Source organism: Cuculus canorus, chromosome 15, assembly GCF_017976375.1.
Source record: "Cuculus canorus isolate bCucCan1 chromosome 15, bCucCan1.pri, whole genome shotgun sequence".
Classification (NCBI taxonomy): Eukaryota; Metazoa; Chordata; class Aves; order Cuculiformes; family Cuculidae; genus Cuculus; species Cuculus canorus.
In genome coordinates this window covers 867,468-883,164 of record NC_071415.1, presented here as the reverse complement: position 1 = coordinate 883,164, position 15,697 = coordinate 867,468, and the positions used below count along the sequence as shown (strand labels likewise).

At 64.2% G+C, this 15,697-nt stretch overlaps 2 protein-coding genes across 3 annotated transcripts in view; one reads left to right on the top strand and one right to left on the bottom strand.

The window, feature by feature from the left end:
- Positions 1–15,697, bottom strand: part of CORO7 (coronin 7) — a 42,152-nt gene that overhangs the window by 8,034 nt on the left and 18,421 nt on the right. The window lies entirely within an intron of this gene.
- On the top strand, positions 1,552–15,681 carry VASN (vasorin). The gene is made up of 2 exons (XM_054080184.1): positions 1,552–1,628; positions 6,082–15,681. Exon 2 carries the CDS (start codon positions 6,092–6,094, stop codon positions 8,105–8,107), a length of 2,016 nt encoding a protein of 671 aa, XP_053936159.1. The 5' UTR covers positions 1,552–1,628; positions 6,082–6,091; the 3' UTR covers positions 8,108–15,681.

Below are 15,697 nucleotides of genomic sequence, written 5' to 3'. Positions count from 1 at the left end.
CCTCTATCTCTGGGGGCTCCTGGAGATCCTGGGGGCTCCTGGAGCTGCTGGGGGTCCTGGCGGTTCCAGGGGTCCCTATATCTCTGGGGGCTCCTGGAGATCCTGGAGATCCTGGAACTGCTGGGGGTCCTGGCGGTTCCAGGGGTCGCTGTGGTTCTGGGGTTCCCAGAGGTCCTGTGGGTCCCTGTGGTTCTGGGGACCACAGGGAGTCCTGGAGGTCCTGGGTGTCCCTGTGGCTCTGTGAGTCCTGGGGGGTCCCGGGGGTCCCTATGGCCCTGGGGTTCCCAGGGAGTCCTGGGTGTCCCTGTAGCTCTGGGGGCTCCTGGAAGTGCCGGGGTCCCAGCAGTTCTGGGGGGCCCCAGGGGTCCCTGTGTCTCCAGGAGTCCCGAGTGCCCCTAAATCTCTGAGGGTCCTTGTGTGCTGGGGGGTCCCAGTCTGGGAGTCCTGGGGGGCCCTGGGGGTCCCTGTGGCTCTGGAGGTCCCAGGGGTTCTTGGGTGTCCCTGTGGCGCTAGGGGCTCCTGGGACCACCGACGGTCCCAGCAGTTCTGGGGGGGTTCCAGGGATCCCTGTGGCAAGAAGGGTCCCGGTGGTCTCTAAGTCTCGGGGGCTCCTGGGTGTCCCTATGGCTCAGGAGGTCCCGGGGGTCCCTATGGCTCTGGAGGTCCCTATGGCTCAGGGGGTCCCGGGGGTCCCTATGGCTTTGGAGGTCCCTATGGCTCAGGGGGTCCCGGGGGTCCCTATGGCTCTGGAGGTCCCTATGGCGCAGGGGGTCCCGGGGGTCCCTATGGCTCTGGAGGTCCCTATGGCTCAGGGGGTCCCGGGGGTCCCTATGGCTCTGGAGGTCCCTATGGCTCAGGGGGTCCCGGGGATCCCTATGGCTCTGGAGGTCCCTATGGCTCAGGGAGTCCCGGGGGTCCCTATGGCTCAGGGGGTCCCGGGTGCCCCTATAGCTTTGGGGTCCCCGGGATGCCTGTGTCTTGGGGGTTCGGGTGCCCCTACAGCTCTGAGGATCCAGGGTGCCCCTCTGTCTTGGGGGGGCCCCGGGGGTCCCTCTGGCTCTGGAGGTCCCTATGGCTCAGGGGGCCCCGGGGGGTCCCTGTGCCTCGGGGGGGGCCCTGGAGTCTCTAAGTCTTGAAGGACTGGGGGGCCCCTATGGCTTTGGGGATCCCAGGGGGTCCTGGGTGTCCCTGTAGCTCTGAGGGCTCCTGGAACTGCCGGGGGGGACAGCAGTTCTGGGGAGTCCCTACGGCTTGGGGGGTCCCGAAGGTTCCTGTGGCTCGGGGGGTCCCGGGTGCCCCTATAGCTCTGAGGATCCCGGGGGTCCCCATGTCTCGAGGGGTCCCGAGTGCCCCTATGGCTGTGGGGGTCCCCGCCCCCCGCCGGGCCCCAGGTACGCAGGGGGCGTGACTTGCGTGCCAGCGGAGCCCCGCCCCTCCTCCCGCGCAGCCAATAGAAACGAGGCGGGAGTGTAGGCCCCGCCCCTAACGCCAGGCGCAGCCAATGGCAGGGCAGCGTCTGGGCAGGCCCCGCCCCGTAGTTTTAAAGCCGCCCCCCGCGCCGGGCGCAGTCAGAAAGGGGAGCGCCCGCCCGGCCGCCGGCTGCTGCCATGGAGTGAGCGCCCTCCCCGGTGAGTCCCGGGGCTCGGGGGGGGGGCGGGCTGGGACCCCGGGGCAGCCCCCGCTCTGAGCAGAGACCCGGGGGCAGCTCCACTGCAGCCCCGCTGCAGGCAGGGACCCAGGGGGAGCTCCCACTGCAGCCCCCGGTCTGGGCAGAGACCCGGGGGCAGTTCCACTGCAGCCCCCGCTGCGGGCAGAGAGCTCCCACTGCAGCCCCCGGTGGGGCTCAGTGTGCCCCGCTCCCCCTGTGCTGGGGCACCCACCGCCCCCGGCCCAGGCTGGCGATGAGGCTTTGGCCAGGCTGGGGTGCCAGCCCTGCGCCGGGCACTGTCCTTGTGCCCTGTGTCCTGCATGGGATGCGCCAGGCTCTGTCCTGGGGACCTTGGCTGCTCTGGTCACCAGGAAGGGATGTCGCTGGGGCTGATGCAGAGCCCATCTCCCTCCAACTGTGCCTGGGTGGCTGCATCCCACTGTGCCAGCAGAAGGGCTCCAGGACCCACACAGTCCTGAGTTGGCCCCATGCTTTCTGTGTTGCAGCAGACGTGGCAGCAGGGCTTGCCCCTTGGAGCTCGGCAGAAGTGGGAGCTGCTGGCAGTAGTGGAAGGCTCAGTTGGGCTGGGATTTGGCTGCCCTGGCCCAGCCTGTCCTTGGGGGTTGGTGTCCTGGCTTGCTGACCCGCCGTGGGGCTGAGTGGGAACCCCGGGCAGTGCTGGCACCCTGGCTGGTGCAGAGGGATGGGTGACAGCACAGTCACCGGCCAGCCTGGCCGGCAGGGATGCCCACCTCTCCTGCTGTTGCCTCCTTGCACGCTTCATCGCCACCCGACTTGCGTTGGGTGGATTCCGGTCCTGTCACCCTCTCTAGGTGTGACTTCGGGCCCACCGTGGGGTCAGTGTCCCCTCTTGGTCCATCTGAGCCACAAGAGCCAGCGCATCCCAGCAGAGATGCTCCAATTCCAAAATCCCTCTCTTCCCAACCAAAACCCCAGACTCGTGTTCCTCCACACACCCACTTCTGCCGACGTGCCCCATGCCGGCAGGTCTCATCCTGCTGGGACTGGGACAGCTGGACTGGCCTGACCCAGCCGGGGCTGTGCCGCTGCCCACACGGCGCTGGGCAGTGCCGCCATCAAGGATGACACTAATTACTATTTTTCCCTGCACCACACCAAGGCCGAATGGCCTTGCCGGGTGGCCCTGACGCAAGCGCTGCCGGCCTGGCTGGCTCTGCCGGCGGGACGCGGCAAGAGGAAGCACTCGGGGACAGCCGCGGTCACCCTAGTCACGCCGTAGGAATCTGCCCGTGCTGCCGAGGACGCGCGTGGCAGCATCACCAGCCTCCTCCCAACTTCTGCGGGCGTTGGGGTTCCTCCGGAGGCGGTTTGGCTGCCCGTAAAGCAGCTCTGCTGGTTTTTCTCCTTGGCGGCACCTGAGCCGAGGAGCGCGGTCGGGTCAAAGGGGCAGAAGCGGGATGGAGGGGCAGGCGAGCACCCTGGGGAATGCAATAACCAGGCCTGCATTCCTCCGGGGCTGCTGCGGAAACTTTAATTAAATAGAGAGGGAGCCCGGGAGGAGGTGGGAGCTGCGGCGGCACAAGGTGGGTTGAAGGGGAGGAGGATTAAGGGCTTAATCTTGCATCCCTCTGGCTTGGTCTCGGGAGGGGGCACGTGCTGACATGGGTTTGTTCTGTGAGGCCGTCGGGGAGGGGAGCAGCATCTGCATCCCACCCGCCAAAGGCACCGTGTCCCTCCCTGCGGTGACAGGGACGGGGCCCAGCTTCATGCGGGCCTGCTGGCAACAACGGGGGCTTTGTTTGGCTGCGGGGCCTCGCTTACTGGTGCGGGAAAGGACATCCTGGGGAGAACAGCTGCATCCCCAAGTGACAGGGAAGGGCAGGGACCCCCAGAGGGCTCCTCCATTCCCTCTTGTGCCTGTGTCACCCTGCAGGGCAACAGCAGCATCAGACTTGTCCTTAAAACACGTGATGGGCGCAAAACGGGGTGTCTTCTGCTGAGTCCCTCGCCCTGGGCTGGCAGGGAGATGCCCAGACCCAGGGAACTGCGGGCAGGGAGCAGGGGATGCGGTGCTCCCACCCTGGCAGGGAAAAGCTGAGCTGGGACTGGGGGAATCCAAGCCCAGATCCTCCCCACAGCCGGAAAATATGAATAATTCGGCAAATATCTGCGGTGCAGGCGTGGGGGAGCCCAGCCAAGGCAGCAGCAGGCCACTGGCAGGGCGGTCCTAACACCTCCCGCAGAACCGGGGCCCCCTTTCCATCTTTGGGGACCCCCCAGAATTGGGGGTGGGGAGTTGTTCCCCCGTTTTTGGAGGGGTGAGCGCCCCACTGGGTTAACCTCTCGCTGCCTTGAGATAGTAGCAGGGTGAGGAGGTGGCAGGATGCCAGCGGGATGCTGGCGTGTGCCGGCGAAGTGGGTGATGCTGAGGCAGAGGTGATGAAGGCGTGCGGGTGGAGCAGCCGTGCCCGACGCTCGTGGCAAGGCGGGGATGCGCGGCCGAGGCCATGACCGGCTGAACCTGCCCGGAGCGGGGAGCCTGGCAGGCGGGGAGGGGAGGAAATGCCAGCATAATTAAAGGGACAAGAGAGACTTGGAGTCAGCAGCTGGTTGCAGCACGGGACACGTCAGCGAAACTCGACCCTGGCATTGCAAAACCAGCCCTGGCCTCGCCATCCTCCCGCAGCCCTGGCTGTGCTTTGGTGCTGCCCACCCGGCACGACAGTGGCGCCGTGGGCAAGCCTGGCACACTGTGCCTACCAGCCAGCACCCTGAGGCTGTGCCAGAGCCACCTCCAGGGCTGGCACGGTGTGACGGGTGCCCGGGCTACCTCCTGAGCCCCAAAATGTGCTTCACAAGGTCTCCACAATGCTTTTTTGGCTCTGTTTTGGCAGCAGTGCCCCAGCCGTGATGTGTAGGTGCGGGGAGATGTGCCAGTGGAGAGGGGTCGCGGTGACAGTGGCTGCCCGGGATGCCAGGAGCTCCTGGATGCGCCGAGGGGCTGACGGCACAGGTCACGGCGGGGCAGGGCCACTCGGGCCAAGTGACTCAGGCGGCTGCGGTGACCCTGCCCAGCAGCGCGGGCGCACCCCACCCTCGGGTGCTCCCCACCCGGCGATGAGGCGAAGATGGAGCCGGACGACATGTTAACCCTATCGAGCTGTGGGCAAGTGTGGGTGCCTCTGTGGCAAGGGGGGCTCTGCTGGCTGGGACATAGCATGGATCAAGTCCCTGTGGTGGCCCCGCACAGGACAGGGCCCCCCGTGGCGGAGGGGTGGCCGGAGCAGGCTGCACGTGCTGCTGCGTGACCCCGCAGCCCCCCACACACGGCGGGGGCCCCTTGCGAGCCACAGTGGGGGGTCTGCCTGGAGCTGTGAACAACTCGGAGCAGGAGATGGGCTGGCAGGGCCCCCTCACCTTCAGGATTTGCCCCTTCCTTGCCTGCAGAGCCCCCTTTGCCACCCTCACATATCCCTCAGATGAGGTGGCAGGAAACATCAGGTCCCCAGCCCAGCCCCAGGTCCCCCCTTGCCTGCACTAATTAAGGAATGTCATTAAAAGGGCTGAAAGATGGGGTTGAGAGAAGAGCCAGCTGCCTCCAGAGCAAGGACATGGGCTGGGGCAGGGGTGGTTACAGCCTCACTCGCCCCAAGAGCATCCTCCCTCCATCCCAGTCCCCATGCCAGGGGGACGAGGACCCAGCCCAGGGTGCTGTGCTGGGTCCTGGGGTGCCAGCAGTGAGGGGAACAGCAAGGTAATCCGTGGCTCTAGGGGACAGGAGCCAGCTTGGGGCTAAGCACGAGTCCTGGGACTCTCTGGGGATGCAGCCAGCTCTGAAGGGCACAGGGGGCACCTGTGGGGCAGGAGAACACGGGGCCACCTCTGGGTACCCCCATCCCTGAGGGGGGACCAGGCAGGAGCAGACCCAGGGCGGCGGCACGAGCACAGAGTTACATGGTGCTGGGTGCGCCGGGAAGGCCAGCCTGGCTCCGCACTTGCCTGGTGCCCTGTGCCACATCCCTCAGGTCCGTTTGCAGGTGGGGAGGCAGGGGTCTCGCCCTGCCGCAGGCTGGGGTCTCGGTGCCCCAGCGGAGACTGTACTAAGAGGCCAGGTCAAAGCTGGTGGGAAATGTCTCATGGGAGAGCCTGGGGTGCACAAAGGCACCCCGTCCCTAAATCCTGGGGCCCAGATAGAAGGGAGCTGGGGTGGGCAGCCCGTGTGCTGCTCCATTCTCATCTGCTCTGTCCAGGGCGCACAGAGGAGGCAGGAATGCGGCAGCGACTTTCCTGCTCTCTCCCAATCCCTTTGGGGCCAGAGGGTTCTGGGCTGGGCACGAGGAGACACCAGCAGCGGTGTGGGGGCAGCGGGGCGCTTTGAGGTGCCCCACGGCCCCCAGTGCCCCCCGGCAGATTCTGGTCCCTAACCTTGGCCGGGTTTTTCTCTCCCGCAGAGCTGACACCATGAGCCAGCTGATCCTCTGCATGCTGCTGCTCCTGGCGCCCCGGGAGCTGGCTGGGGCATGTCCCGCGGGCTGCCAGTGCCATGACCCCAGGACCATCCTGTGTGCTGCCAGACGGGGCCAGACCGTGCCCCACAAGCTGCCTCCCAACACCCTCTCGCTCTACGTTTTTGAGAACGGCATCACGACGCTCAGTGAAGACAGCTTTGCGGGCCTGCCCGCCCTCCAGCTTCTGGACCTCTCGCAAAACAAGATCACCAGCATCCAGAAAAATGTCTTCCAACCCCTGACGGAGCTCGTTAACTTGGACCTGTCCTCTAACCAGCTGCAGAAGATCACCAATGAGACTTTCCATGGGCTGCGGCTGCTGGAACGGCTCTACCTGCAGAGGAACAGGATCCAGCACATCGACGCTGCTGCCTTCGACACGCTGGAGAACCTGCTGGAGCTGAAGCTGCAGAACAACCAGCTCTGGGTTGTGCCCCCCCTCGACCTGCCCAACCTCCTGCTGCTGGACATCAGCTGGAACAAGATCCCTACCATTGCACCAGGGGCCTTCCATGCCATCAACATAGAGTCCCTGAAGATCGCAGGGCTGGGCCTGACGAGCTTAGACGAGGAGCTCTTCCAGGCCCAGAACAACCTCCATGAGCTGGACATCTCCGACAACCTGCTGGAGCGTGTCCCAGCAGTGCTGCGGCGCCTGGGAAGCCTCACCAAACTCAGCCTGGCCGGCAACGCCCGCATCTCCCAGTTGCTGGCAGAGGACTTCCACAACCTTCACAACCTCCAGGAGCTGGACATCAGCAACCTCAACATCAACACCATCCCTCGGGACTTCTCCAGCTTCTTCCCCAGGCTGCGGGCCATGATGGCCGCTGGGAACCCTTTCAACTGCATCTGCCAGATGAGCTGGCTGGTGCAGTGGGTGAACGCCAGTGGCGTGGTCCTCCGGCGGCCCGAGGAGACACGCTGCCATTTCCCCCCCAAGAACTCTGGCAAGCTTCTGCACCACCTGCAGTACGCAGACTTCGGCTGCCCCACCACCACCACCACGTTGCGCCCCACCACGTTGCGCCCCACCACGCTGCTGCCACCTGCGCCACTCCCCACCAGCAGCCGGCCGCCGCCGCCCAGCACCGCAGCTCCCACCGCAGTGGCCAGACTCCCCCAGGACAGCTCTACCCCTGTGCCCTTCAGCAGCCCCCTGGCCCCCACCAGCCCCCCGACGCCCCTCTGCCCCCCTCGCACCTGTCTGAACGGTGGCACTTGCCGCCTAGGGGCACAGAACCTCCTGGAGTGCCTGTGCCCGGTGGGCTTTGCCGGGACGTACTGCGAGGAGGAGGTGAGGACGACGACACTGTCCCCGGCCACTCAGGCCCCACCGCCCGGCCGGCAGATCAGCATCGCGCAGGTGGGCAGCACCTCTCTCAAAGTGGATTTGCAGAACTACATCCAGTCCAAAGTGCAGCTGAAGGGCATCCGTTTGAGCTACCGAAATCTCTCCGGGCCGGATAAGCGGCCGGTGATGCTGCGTTTGCCGGCTTCGCTCTCTGAGTACACGGTGCGGGCGCTGAAGCCCAACTGCACCTACCGCGTGTGCATCGGACCGCTGGGGGAGAAGGTCTCCAAGGAGGAGCACTGCGCTGAGGCGCAGACCTTGCCGGTGAGCCACCAGCAGCATTCCCCCGTCACCCAGAGCAAGGACAGCAACCTCGCCCTCATGATTGTCCCTGCGCTGGCCGCCGTCCTGCTGCTGGTGGTGGTGGTGACCGCCGGCACATACTACCGCCGGCACCGCCGGGCCAAGGCACACGCGGGCACCGGGGTAGATGCCAGTCCCCTGGAGCTGGAAGGGGTGAAAGCCTGCCTGGAAAATGGGGATTTGAGCAGCCACGGCTGCAAGGTGCCCGAGGCAGCGATGCTTTCTGGTGGCTCTGAGTGCGAAGTGCCACTCATGCAGTCGCACTACCCCAGCAACAACAACACCCCGGGACTCAAACCCTCCTATTTCTGAACCAGGCGGGACAGGGCTGCCGGGCGAGGCGAGCCCTGGACAAATGAGGGTTCAGGTCCAGCAGCAGCACGGGGCCGTCTCCCTCTGGGGTGAGGAGTTAGCTGAATTAAGGCAGAAAACCCCCAAGCCCCTAATGTGCAATTTCCGAGAGGCTGCCACGTGCCGGGAGGAGACACTAATTTTACTGCTCAGTGCCTTGATTTCTGTGACTACGTAGAACGTGGGTACCGAAAGAGAAGGGGGTTGGGATTTTTAATGTGGGGTTTGGGTGGGCTTTTGTTTTTAGCTACTGCTCAAAAGAAAGCTGCCGGTGACTCGGCTAAGGGACATTCACGTGCTGGCAACAAGGGTCCTTTAGCAGAGCACGGCCCATGAGTCTCGACTCCCTGGAAGCTGATGTGAGCAATAAAGCCCGGCCGAGGTGCTGGGACCCTCGGGACCCCCGGGCCGAAGGAAGCGCCGAGCAGGCGACCGGGAATTGAAGCTTTAAGAACTCTGAGAGAATATTTATATGCGGTTATTTCCCATTTCTTCTGGGAAACTTTTTTTTGTTTTTGTTTTCTACTACAGGTTTGAGTCCATCTCTTTTTGTAAGGCAGACCAAAAGCGTGTCTTTTTGTAAAAAAAAAAGAAGTAAAACAACAACAATGAAAACTCCTGCGCAGTTCCAGGTGCTATTGTGGGCGCTGCCCGTCTTGCCCTGTGCTGTGGGCAGTGCAGCGCATCCCCTGTGGAGGAGCAGGAAGGTCAACCGCATCCTCTCGTTGTTGTTGGCGAGTGCTGGGATGAGTCAGGGCAATGGAGGGGAGTTTTGGCGGCGCTTGGGAGGCGTCACCCCCCCCAGCGCTGCCCCCCACCACGGGCGCTAAGGAGGTGTTCCCAAAACAGCGGCCACGGGGTTCCAATCGGCCCCTGCCCTGTGCATCATCCAGCCTTACTTCATCCCTCCCCGCTTGCCAGATGGCCGCGGGGCCGCCTGGGGGACAAACAGCCCAGCCCAACCTCCGGACGTCAGCACCGGCGCCCCAAAACCACCCGTGACACGGGTCAGCCCCCCAAAGCAGGGGCTGCAGCCAGAGCCGAGGCTTGGAGCCCCCGTGGTTGAGCGCCCCCAAACACGGCCCCAGAACAGCCGCTTTCGTGCGCTGGCCTCGGCGGGGAGGGTTGGGAGCCGGCGCTCGGCAGGTTCCCGCTGCCAAGTGGTTTCTGCTCCAACCCTCTGGATTTAATCGTTTTCCAATCCTTTATCTTTCGGGCTGGAATTTTCCAGGTTGGGGCCCTGCCCGCTGAGGTATGTTTGATTTGGAGAGAATGAGCAAAAGCGGGGCTGAGGCAGCTGAGGGTCACCGCCGTGCCGCGCGCGCTGCCGGCTGCCCCGCTCTGCCGCAGGATACGGCCCTGACCCTGCGAGCACCCTGGTCCTGCTTGCCCGAGGCTGCTGGCGGGAGGGAAGGGCTCTGGATGCAATTAGGGGTGCGGGGTGGCGATGGGGGCCGTCTGGCGGGGCCCCCCGGCTCCCAGGTGGGCTTCCGGCAGGGCTGGCTCCCATTAGGGCCGTCGCAGCGGCACGAGGGGCCCCTTGCCGGCGCGGGCGGCTCGGTGTGATGGCCACGCTTGCCCGCTCAAAGGGCCCATTGTGGTCCTCTCCCCACAGATTTTTCAAATTAACATCCCAAATTCCTCTGAAAATTGCTGCTGTGTAAATATTTTCACTGCGAGCTTTGTATATTTTCCAGCCCCGTGAGGAGGAGAGAAGAAAAGTCCCTGGCGGAGCTGCTGCCTCGCGCTGGGTGTCTCCGGACGGCTGCCACCGTGGCCCCTCGAGCCCGCCTGGGCGCAGGGGCAGCCCCTGCGTGTCCCCTCCCCGGCACCGGGCAGCAGGGACCTTAGAATCATAGAATCACCAGGTTGGAGAGGACCCACTGCATCATCCATTCCTAACACTCCCTTAAACCATGTCCCTCAGCACTTCATCCACCCATTCCTTAAACACCTCCAGGGAAGGCGACTCGACCACCTCCCTGGGCAGCCTCTGCCAGTGCCCAATGACTCTTTCCATGAAGAATTTTTTTCTGATAACCTCCCCTGGTGGAACTTCAGGCCATTCCCCCTTGTCCTGTCCTCTGTCACTGGGGAGAAGAGCTCAGCTCTCTCCTCTCCACAACCTCCTTTCAGGCAGCTGTAGAGAGCAATAAGGTCTCCCCTCAGCCTCCTCTTCTCCAGGATAAACCTTGCAGCAGCCCTGGAGCTCCTTCCCTCCTGCTGCTCGGCTTCATGATGTGCCCTTGCCCTAAGGAAGCTCTTTCCCCACTTGCAACCAGATAGAGGTTGGCAGAGAACTCCCCGATCCCAGGTGGGTGCTGGGGACACCCACGACCCCTTGGCAGGTCCTATTGCTCCCAGAGGACTTCCAGCAGCTCCAAAGTGACTACATGTGCATCGGAGATGCCACACCGGCTGCCTGGGCATGGCAGGAGCAAAGCAAGGGCTCGGCTTTGGCAGGTGCGGTGGAGCCGGGGAGCCCTGAGCCGAGGTTTTCAAGGCAGGAGGTGCGGGGAAGGGGCTGGAGCAGCACAAGGAGGGCAGCGGGATGGACCAAGTACCCATGTCAGCACATAGGTGGCTCCATGGGAGCTTGGCAGTGCCCAAAATGTGCCTTTCCAGGCCCTGAGCCCCCACGGCTTCCTAAATCTCAATGCAAAAGACCCTGCTGGCCACTGCCAGCCCCGGTGCGTGCCAGGAGCAGCTCGGAGCGGCACAGCGTGCGGCTCTGCTAATTCCTCCGAGCTGAATCAGGATTGCAAAACCCCCTGAAACAAACCCAAAAAAAAGTGCCTCTCGCTACATGATCCAGCGGGGCCGGTAACCGAGAGCCCCCGCCAGACACCACCAGTGGGATGGTGGGGCTCAGCAAGGAGCCACAACTGGAGGAGCCACCGGCTTCACCAGGGCAAGTCCAGCTGCGCCTGTGCTGGCCCAGCATCCCGCTGGCACCCCGGCGTCTCTGGCCTCTGGAAAGACATCCCTGGGCACAGGCGTGGCCTGTGGAAACCAGAGCTGGGTCTCCTGGGTTCCCCGGGTCCCCACGGCCGCAGCAGAGCCCCGTGGGGACACACTGGGGGTCCCTGTCCCCGCTCCCCCGGGCACGCATGTGCCCATCCCACAGCATCCCACGCGCTGCTGCGAAGCCTCGGCTGCCAGGAAGAGTTTGCTGAGAGGCAGAAATCCCACCAGCTTCCTGGAAAGCTGGTCGGCTGCGGAGGCGGCGGTGGGCTGAGGCCATGGCCCATCTGGGAGCGATTTCGGAGCGGCTGCCGCTCGCCGCTTTCCCGCCTGAGTGGCCCCATACGAGGCACAGGGCTATTTTTACACGGTGTAATTACCAGGCAGGCGGCACGGCCGGGCGGCTGCCCCAGCGTTAACCCCTTCGTGCGGCTGCCTAGGAGCATCTCACCCCATGGGGATGCGTCCCACTGGGATGGCATCTGATGGGGTGGCCTCTCCTCGCCTCATGGCTGAGGTTGGCAGCCAGGCAGGAGCAGCAGGAAAAACTCCTTCCCTGCGGATGGCGAGCAGCCACCAGCCCACGCACCTGAGGGAGCAGGAGGATGGGGATGGGGACAGAGGTGGACCTGTCCTGCTCAGGCCTCTGCCACCAACACCTGGCTGCTGGGCTGGGTGGTGTCAGAGACCCCCAAACTACCCAGCCCCACCCCAAAGGGCTGCTAAATCCCAGGAAAAAGCAGCACCTGGGGCACTGGGGCCAGGTGGGATGGGAGCACGCCCGTCCATCGAGGTCCCATCGCAGCTGGTAACTGGGGACAGGATGGTGGGGTGCCTCGGTGTGCCTTCGTGCACACGAGAGCTGGAGCCAGGAGATGCCGGGGCTGCAGGCCTGGCCCCCATGAGCCGGCTCAGCCGCAGGCTTCGGCTGGAGCAGGGGCAGCGTGTGGGTGCTGGGGGTTGAGTATTCCCAGGCCACCAGAACCGCCCAGGCCCCTTCATGTCCTGTTCCAGCGCTGGGTGAGCCAAACAGCCCCAAATCCCTCCGCAAACATCCTGCTGGGATGGCTCTCCGCTGCCGGCAGGTCCTGGGTCCCACACCTCTCCGCATTGGTGGACTTTGCACCATGAAAAGCAGTGGGGATCCGGCCATCCCCATCTCCGAGCCCACTCTTGACCATCCTGCCCTGTAAGCATCTGCCCAGCACATGCCATGGTGACACCAGAGACCTTTTCATTCCCGGTCACCTTGTCCCTACGGAATGAGCTGCAGCCCTGAGCCAGCCGCGGCGCAGGCACGATGCTGCGTGCACCCGTGCTCGGCAAGGAGGCACCTCCAGCCTCCCCAGGGACATTTTTGGGACACCAAAAGATGCGGCAACACAAGGGAGCCGCTGTTCTCGCTGGCCCCACCGTGGTGCCAGCCTTGTCCTCGGGCAGTGCCGTGGCGGCCGCCGGGCGCGCGGCAGCGGGGTCTGGTGGCTGACCCCAAGTCGGAGCTGGTAACCCAACCCCGACGGTGCTGGTTACAATTTAGGGCAACAATAACCTATTGAGGCCCCTTCCTGGCTCCTGCCCCACTGCTCCTTGATCTAATTAAAGGGAGGACGAGGGGGAGACAAAACCTGAGTCGAAGGGAGCGGCGGGTACCTGAAGGCGGCACGATGAGGACCGCGGTGAGGAGAGGGAGGTCTGGTCAGCTTGGCACAGCCCTGGCGCAGCTGGGATGCTTTAAAAATGAGGTTTTCGCAATTGCAAAGATCTCACCTGCTCAAGGTTTGGGATGGAGGCCCCAAACGCACTTGCTGTTGTGGGGTGAATGGGGCCAGTGCCCCCCACTCTCCACCCGCTTCCCCTGGGGATGCTGGGCAGGGGTTCGGGGTGGCTGTGGGCACTGGAGCGGGCACGCTGGTGGTGTCCCCCACCTTGGGACACGCCATGGTCCCACTCTGGAGTGCCACAGGGTGCCTGGGATGAGCGGTGCTGGCTTGGCAGGGCGCGGTAGGGCCGTGGTTGCGGCCATGATGGGGCTGCGGGCTCCCCTTCCTGACGGCCTGGCGTCAGTAATGAATGGTATGAGTTTCCTGCCCGCCCACTGATTGCTTCCTCAAAAAGCCTCAATGAGCTGCTGCTGCTGCTTCTCCCGGCTCCGGCACTCGGCTCCCAGCATGGACACACCGTAGCCCAGCCTGCAATGGCCTGTAACCGGCACCTACGGCTATGCCCGAGAGCCACAACCGGCCCCCCGGCCTCCCAGCTGCTCTGCCATCCCCTGGGTGCCAAATTACCGTCCCCTAGTGCCGAACCACCATCCCCTGGGTGCCAAATTGCCATTCCCAGGGTGCCGAATTGCCATCCTTGGGTTCTGAATCCCCATCCCTGAGGTGCCAAATCCTCATCCCCAATGTGATGAATTGCCATCCCGGGGGTCCTGAATCGCCATCCCTGGTTGCCAAGCCTCCATCCGTGGGGTGCCGAATCGTCATTCCCTGGTTTCTCATTCGCCATCCTCTGGGATGCCAAATTGCCATCCCTGGGTGCTGAATCCCCATCCCTGGGCTGCCAAATCCCCATTCCAAGAGTGATGAATTGCCATCCTCAGGATACTGAATCGCCATCCCTGGGGTGCCAAGCCTCCATCCGTGGGGTGCTAACTCGCCGTCCCCTGGGTGCCAAATCACAGTCCCCTTGAGTGCCAATCGTCATTCCCAGGGGTCTGAATTGCTGCAGCATCCAGCACCGAGCCTGTGGCTCCCCTGCTTGGGCACTGCCTGCTGGCAGACTCGGAGACCCCCAAACTCTCCTCCCCCCATTCCTAGCTGAACACAGCACCCCCCTGGCCCCCAGCTGGGACGGCTCTGCCGGAGGGAGAGCGTATCCCCCATTCCCTCCGCTGGGAGCCAGCCCAAACCCCCCTCCATCATTTGTCATCTCTGTGAGATTTACAGGCAGGGAGCGGTTGGGGCTGGAAGTTTGGCTGCCTAAAAGAAGCACCTCATGCTCTTTGGCAGCTCCTCGGCACAGGGGGGTCCCTTTCACCCCCAGCCCCTCTCCCTATCGCCCCGCCACGCAGCCGCAACCCAGCAGAGCTCTGGCGTGACGCGCAGGCAGCGCCCGCCAGCTGCATTCCTGGCGGCTGATAAACCCGGCAGCCAAAATAACTGCAGCCTGCGTAAAGGGGGCAGAGCACAGCCTGGCGTCTGCATCCAATTTAGCCGGGCTGGCTCACCCCAGCCCAGCGCCAGTGAGGAGGCCCACGCATGCGGGCTGCAAGAAGCACCGGGATTTAGCGTAATTCCTGCAGGATTCTCCACTGGTAGCAACTCAGGACCCCGCAGTGTCCCTTCGGCACAGCCTTTTGCAGGGTGTTGCACACCCAGCATCCCTTAGGGGCGTTCACTCTGAATACTAATGATGGCTGGTCACCAAGGCTGGATGTGGCAAGCCCGTGGTTGCCTTTGTCTGTCGTGCTGACAGAGCTGGGGAGCAGGAGAGTTGCTCACCCCGGGAGATCACAGGAGGGAGAGGAATCAGCCTCCCTGCCTGCTCCCACCCGGGGCTGCTCCCCAAGCCACCGTGTCAGCACCTCCCCACTGCACCCGCAGCCGATCCTCTCCCCTCCTGTGCCAAGTGCCAGCTCAGAGATGACACCTCAGCGTGGCAGACACCAAGGTTTGGCCCCGCTGTCACAGCTCACCCTGCTCCTTGCCAGAGATCCCATATCAGTACCCGGTAGCCGTTGACCCTGCTCTGGCATCCTGGCCGCCACAAAGCCAGGCTGGTGTGTGGCGGGGGTCCTGGCATCCCCGTGTTTTGCCAGCAGCTCTGGGGAGAGCCAGCGGCTTCCAGCGCAGCCTGGCAAGGACTTTACCCCAAAATGCCATCGCCTTGGCAGGATGAAGGGACTGCCTCCTCCTCCTTCTCCCATTCGCTCACCCACACCGTGATGCTGGGTGGCAGGGGAGAGGCCAGGCTCGGTCTCCCCAGAGTGCTGCTCACCTCAGTGGTGCCCCACAGGCAGGAGACGGCTCCATCGAGCCTTGAGAAGGGGTGCTGACCCCTTATGGCCACCAAAGCTCCTCTTCCACTTCCCCAAGAGGCGCCTGGGGAGCAGGGCTCTGCCGCCAGCCTGGCCACGGCTGGCTGGGCAGCCGCCACGGCACCACGGCACAAAGCACTGCAGCCCCACCACGAGCAGGGGCTGGGGCCGAGATGCTCCAGTGCGCAGGTAGAGCCAAAAGGATTCACTCACCCGCAGCATCTTGTCGTGCCGCCCCAATGCACGCACCCTCCCAGCTAGCAGCCACCTCAGCCACTGCCGGTGCTGTCCCCAGCAGTGCCACCACCCACCGCGGAGCACTCGTCCCACCCCAGCGCCACTGGGGACACCTCTGTGTCATCCCCAGCACTGCCACCACCCTCCTATCCCACCCAAACGTGATGAGGACATGGCCACGCCATCCCCAGCCTTGTCCCCAGCTTCATGGCCAAGCGCTGCCGGTGCCAGGAGCTCTGTGCCACCTCCTGCTCCGCCACCGCCATCCCCGCAGGTCTCAGACAGTGGCACTTGCAACGCCCACCCTCCCG

Bases quoted from the DNA above. Each gene is read 5' to 3' on its own strand.
- VASN (XM_054080184.1), top strand. From the start codon at position 6,092: ATGAGCCAGCTGATCCTCTGCATGCTGCTGCTCCTGGCGCCCCGGGAG.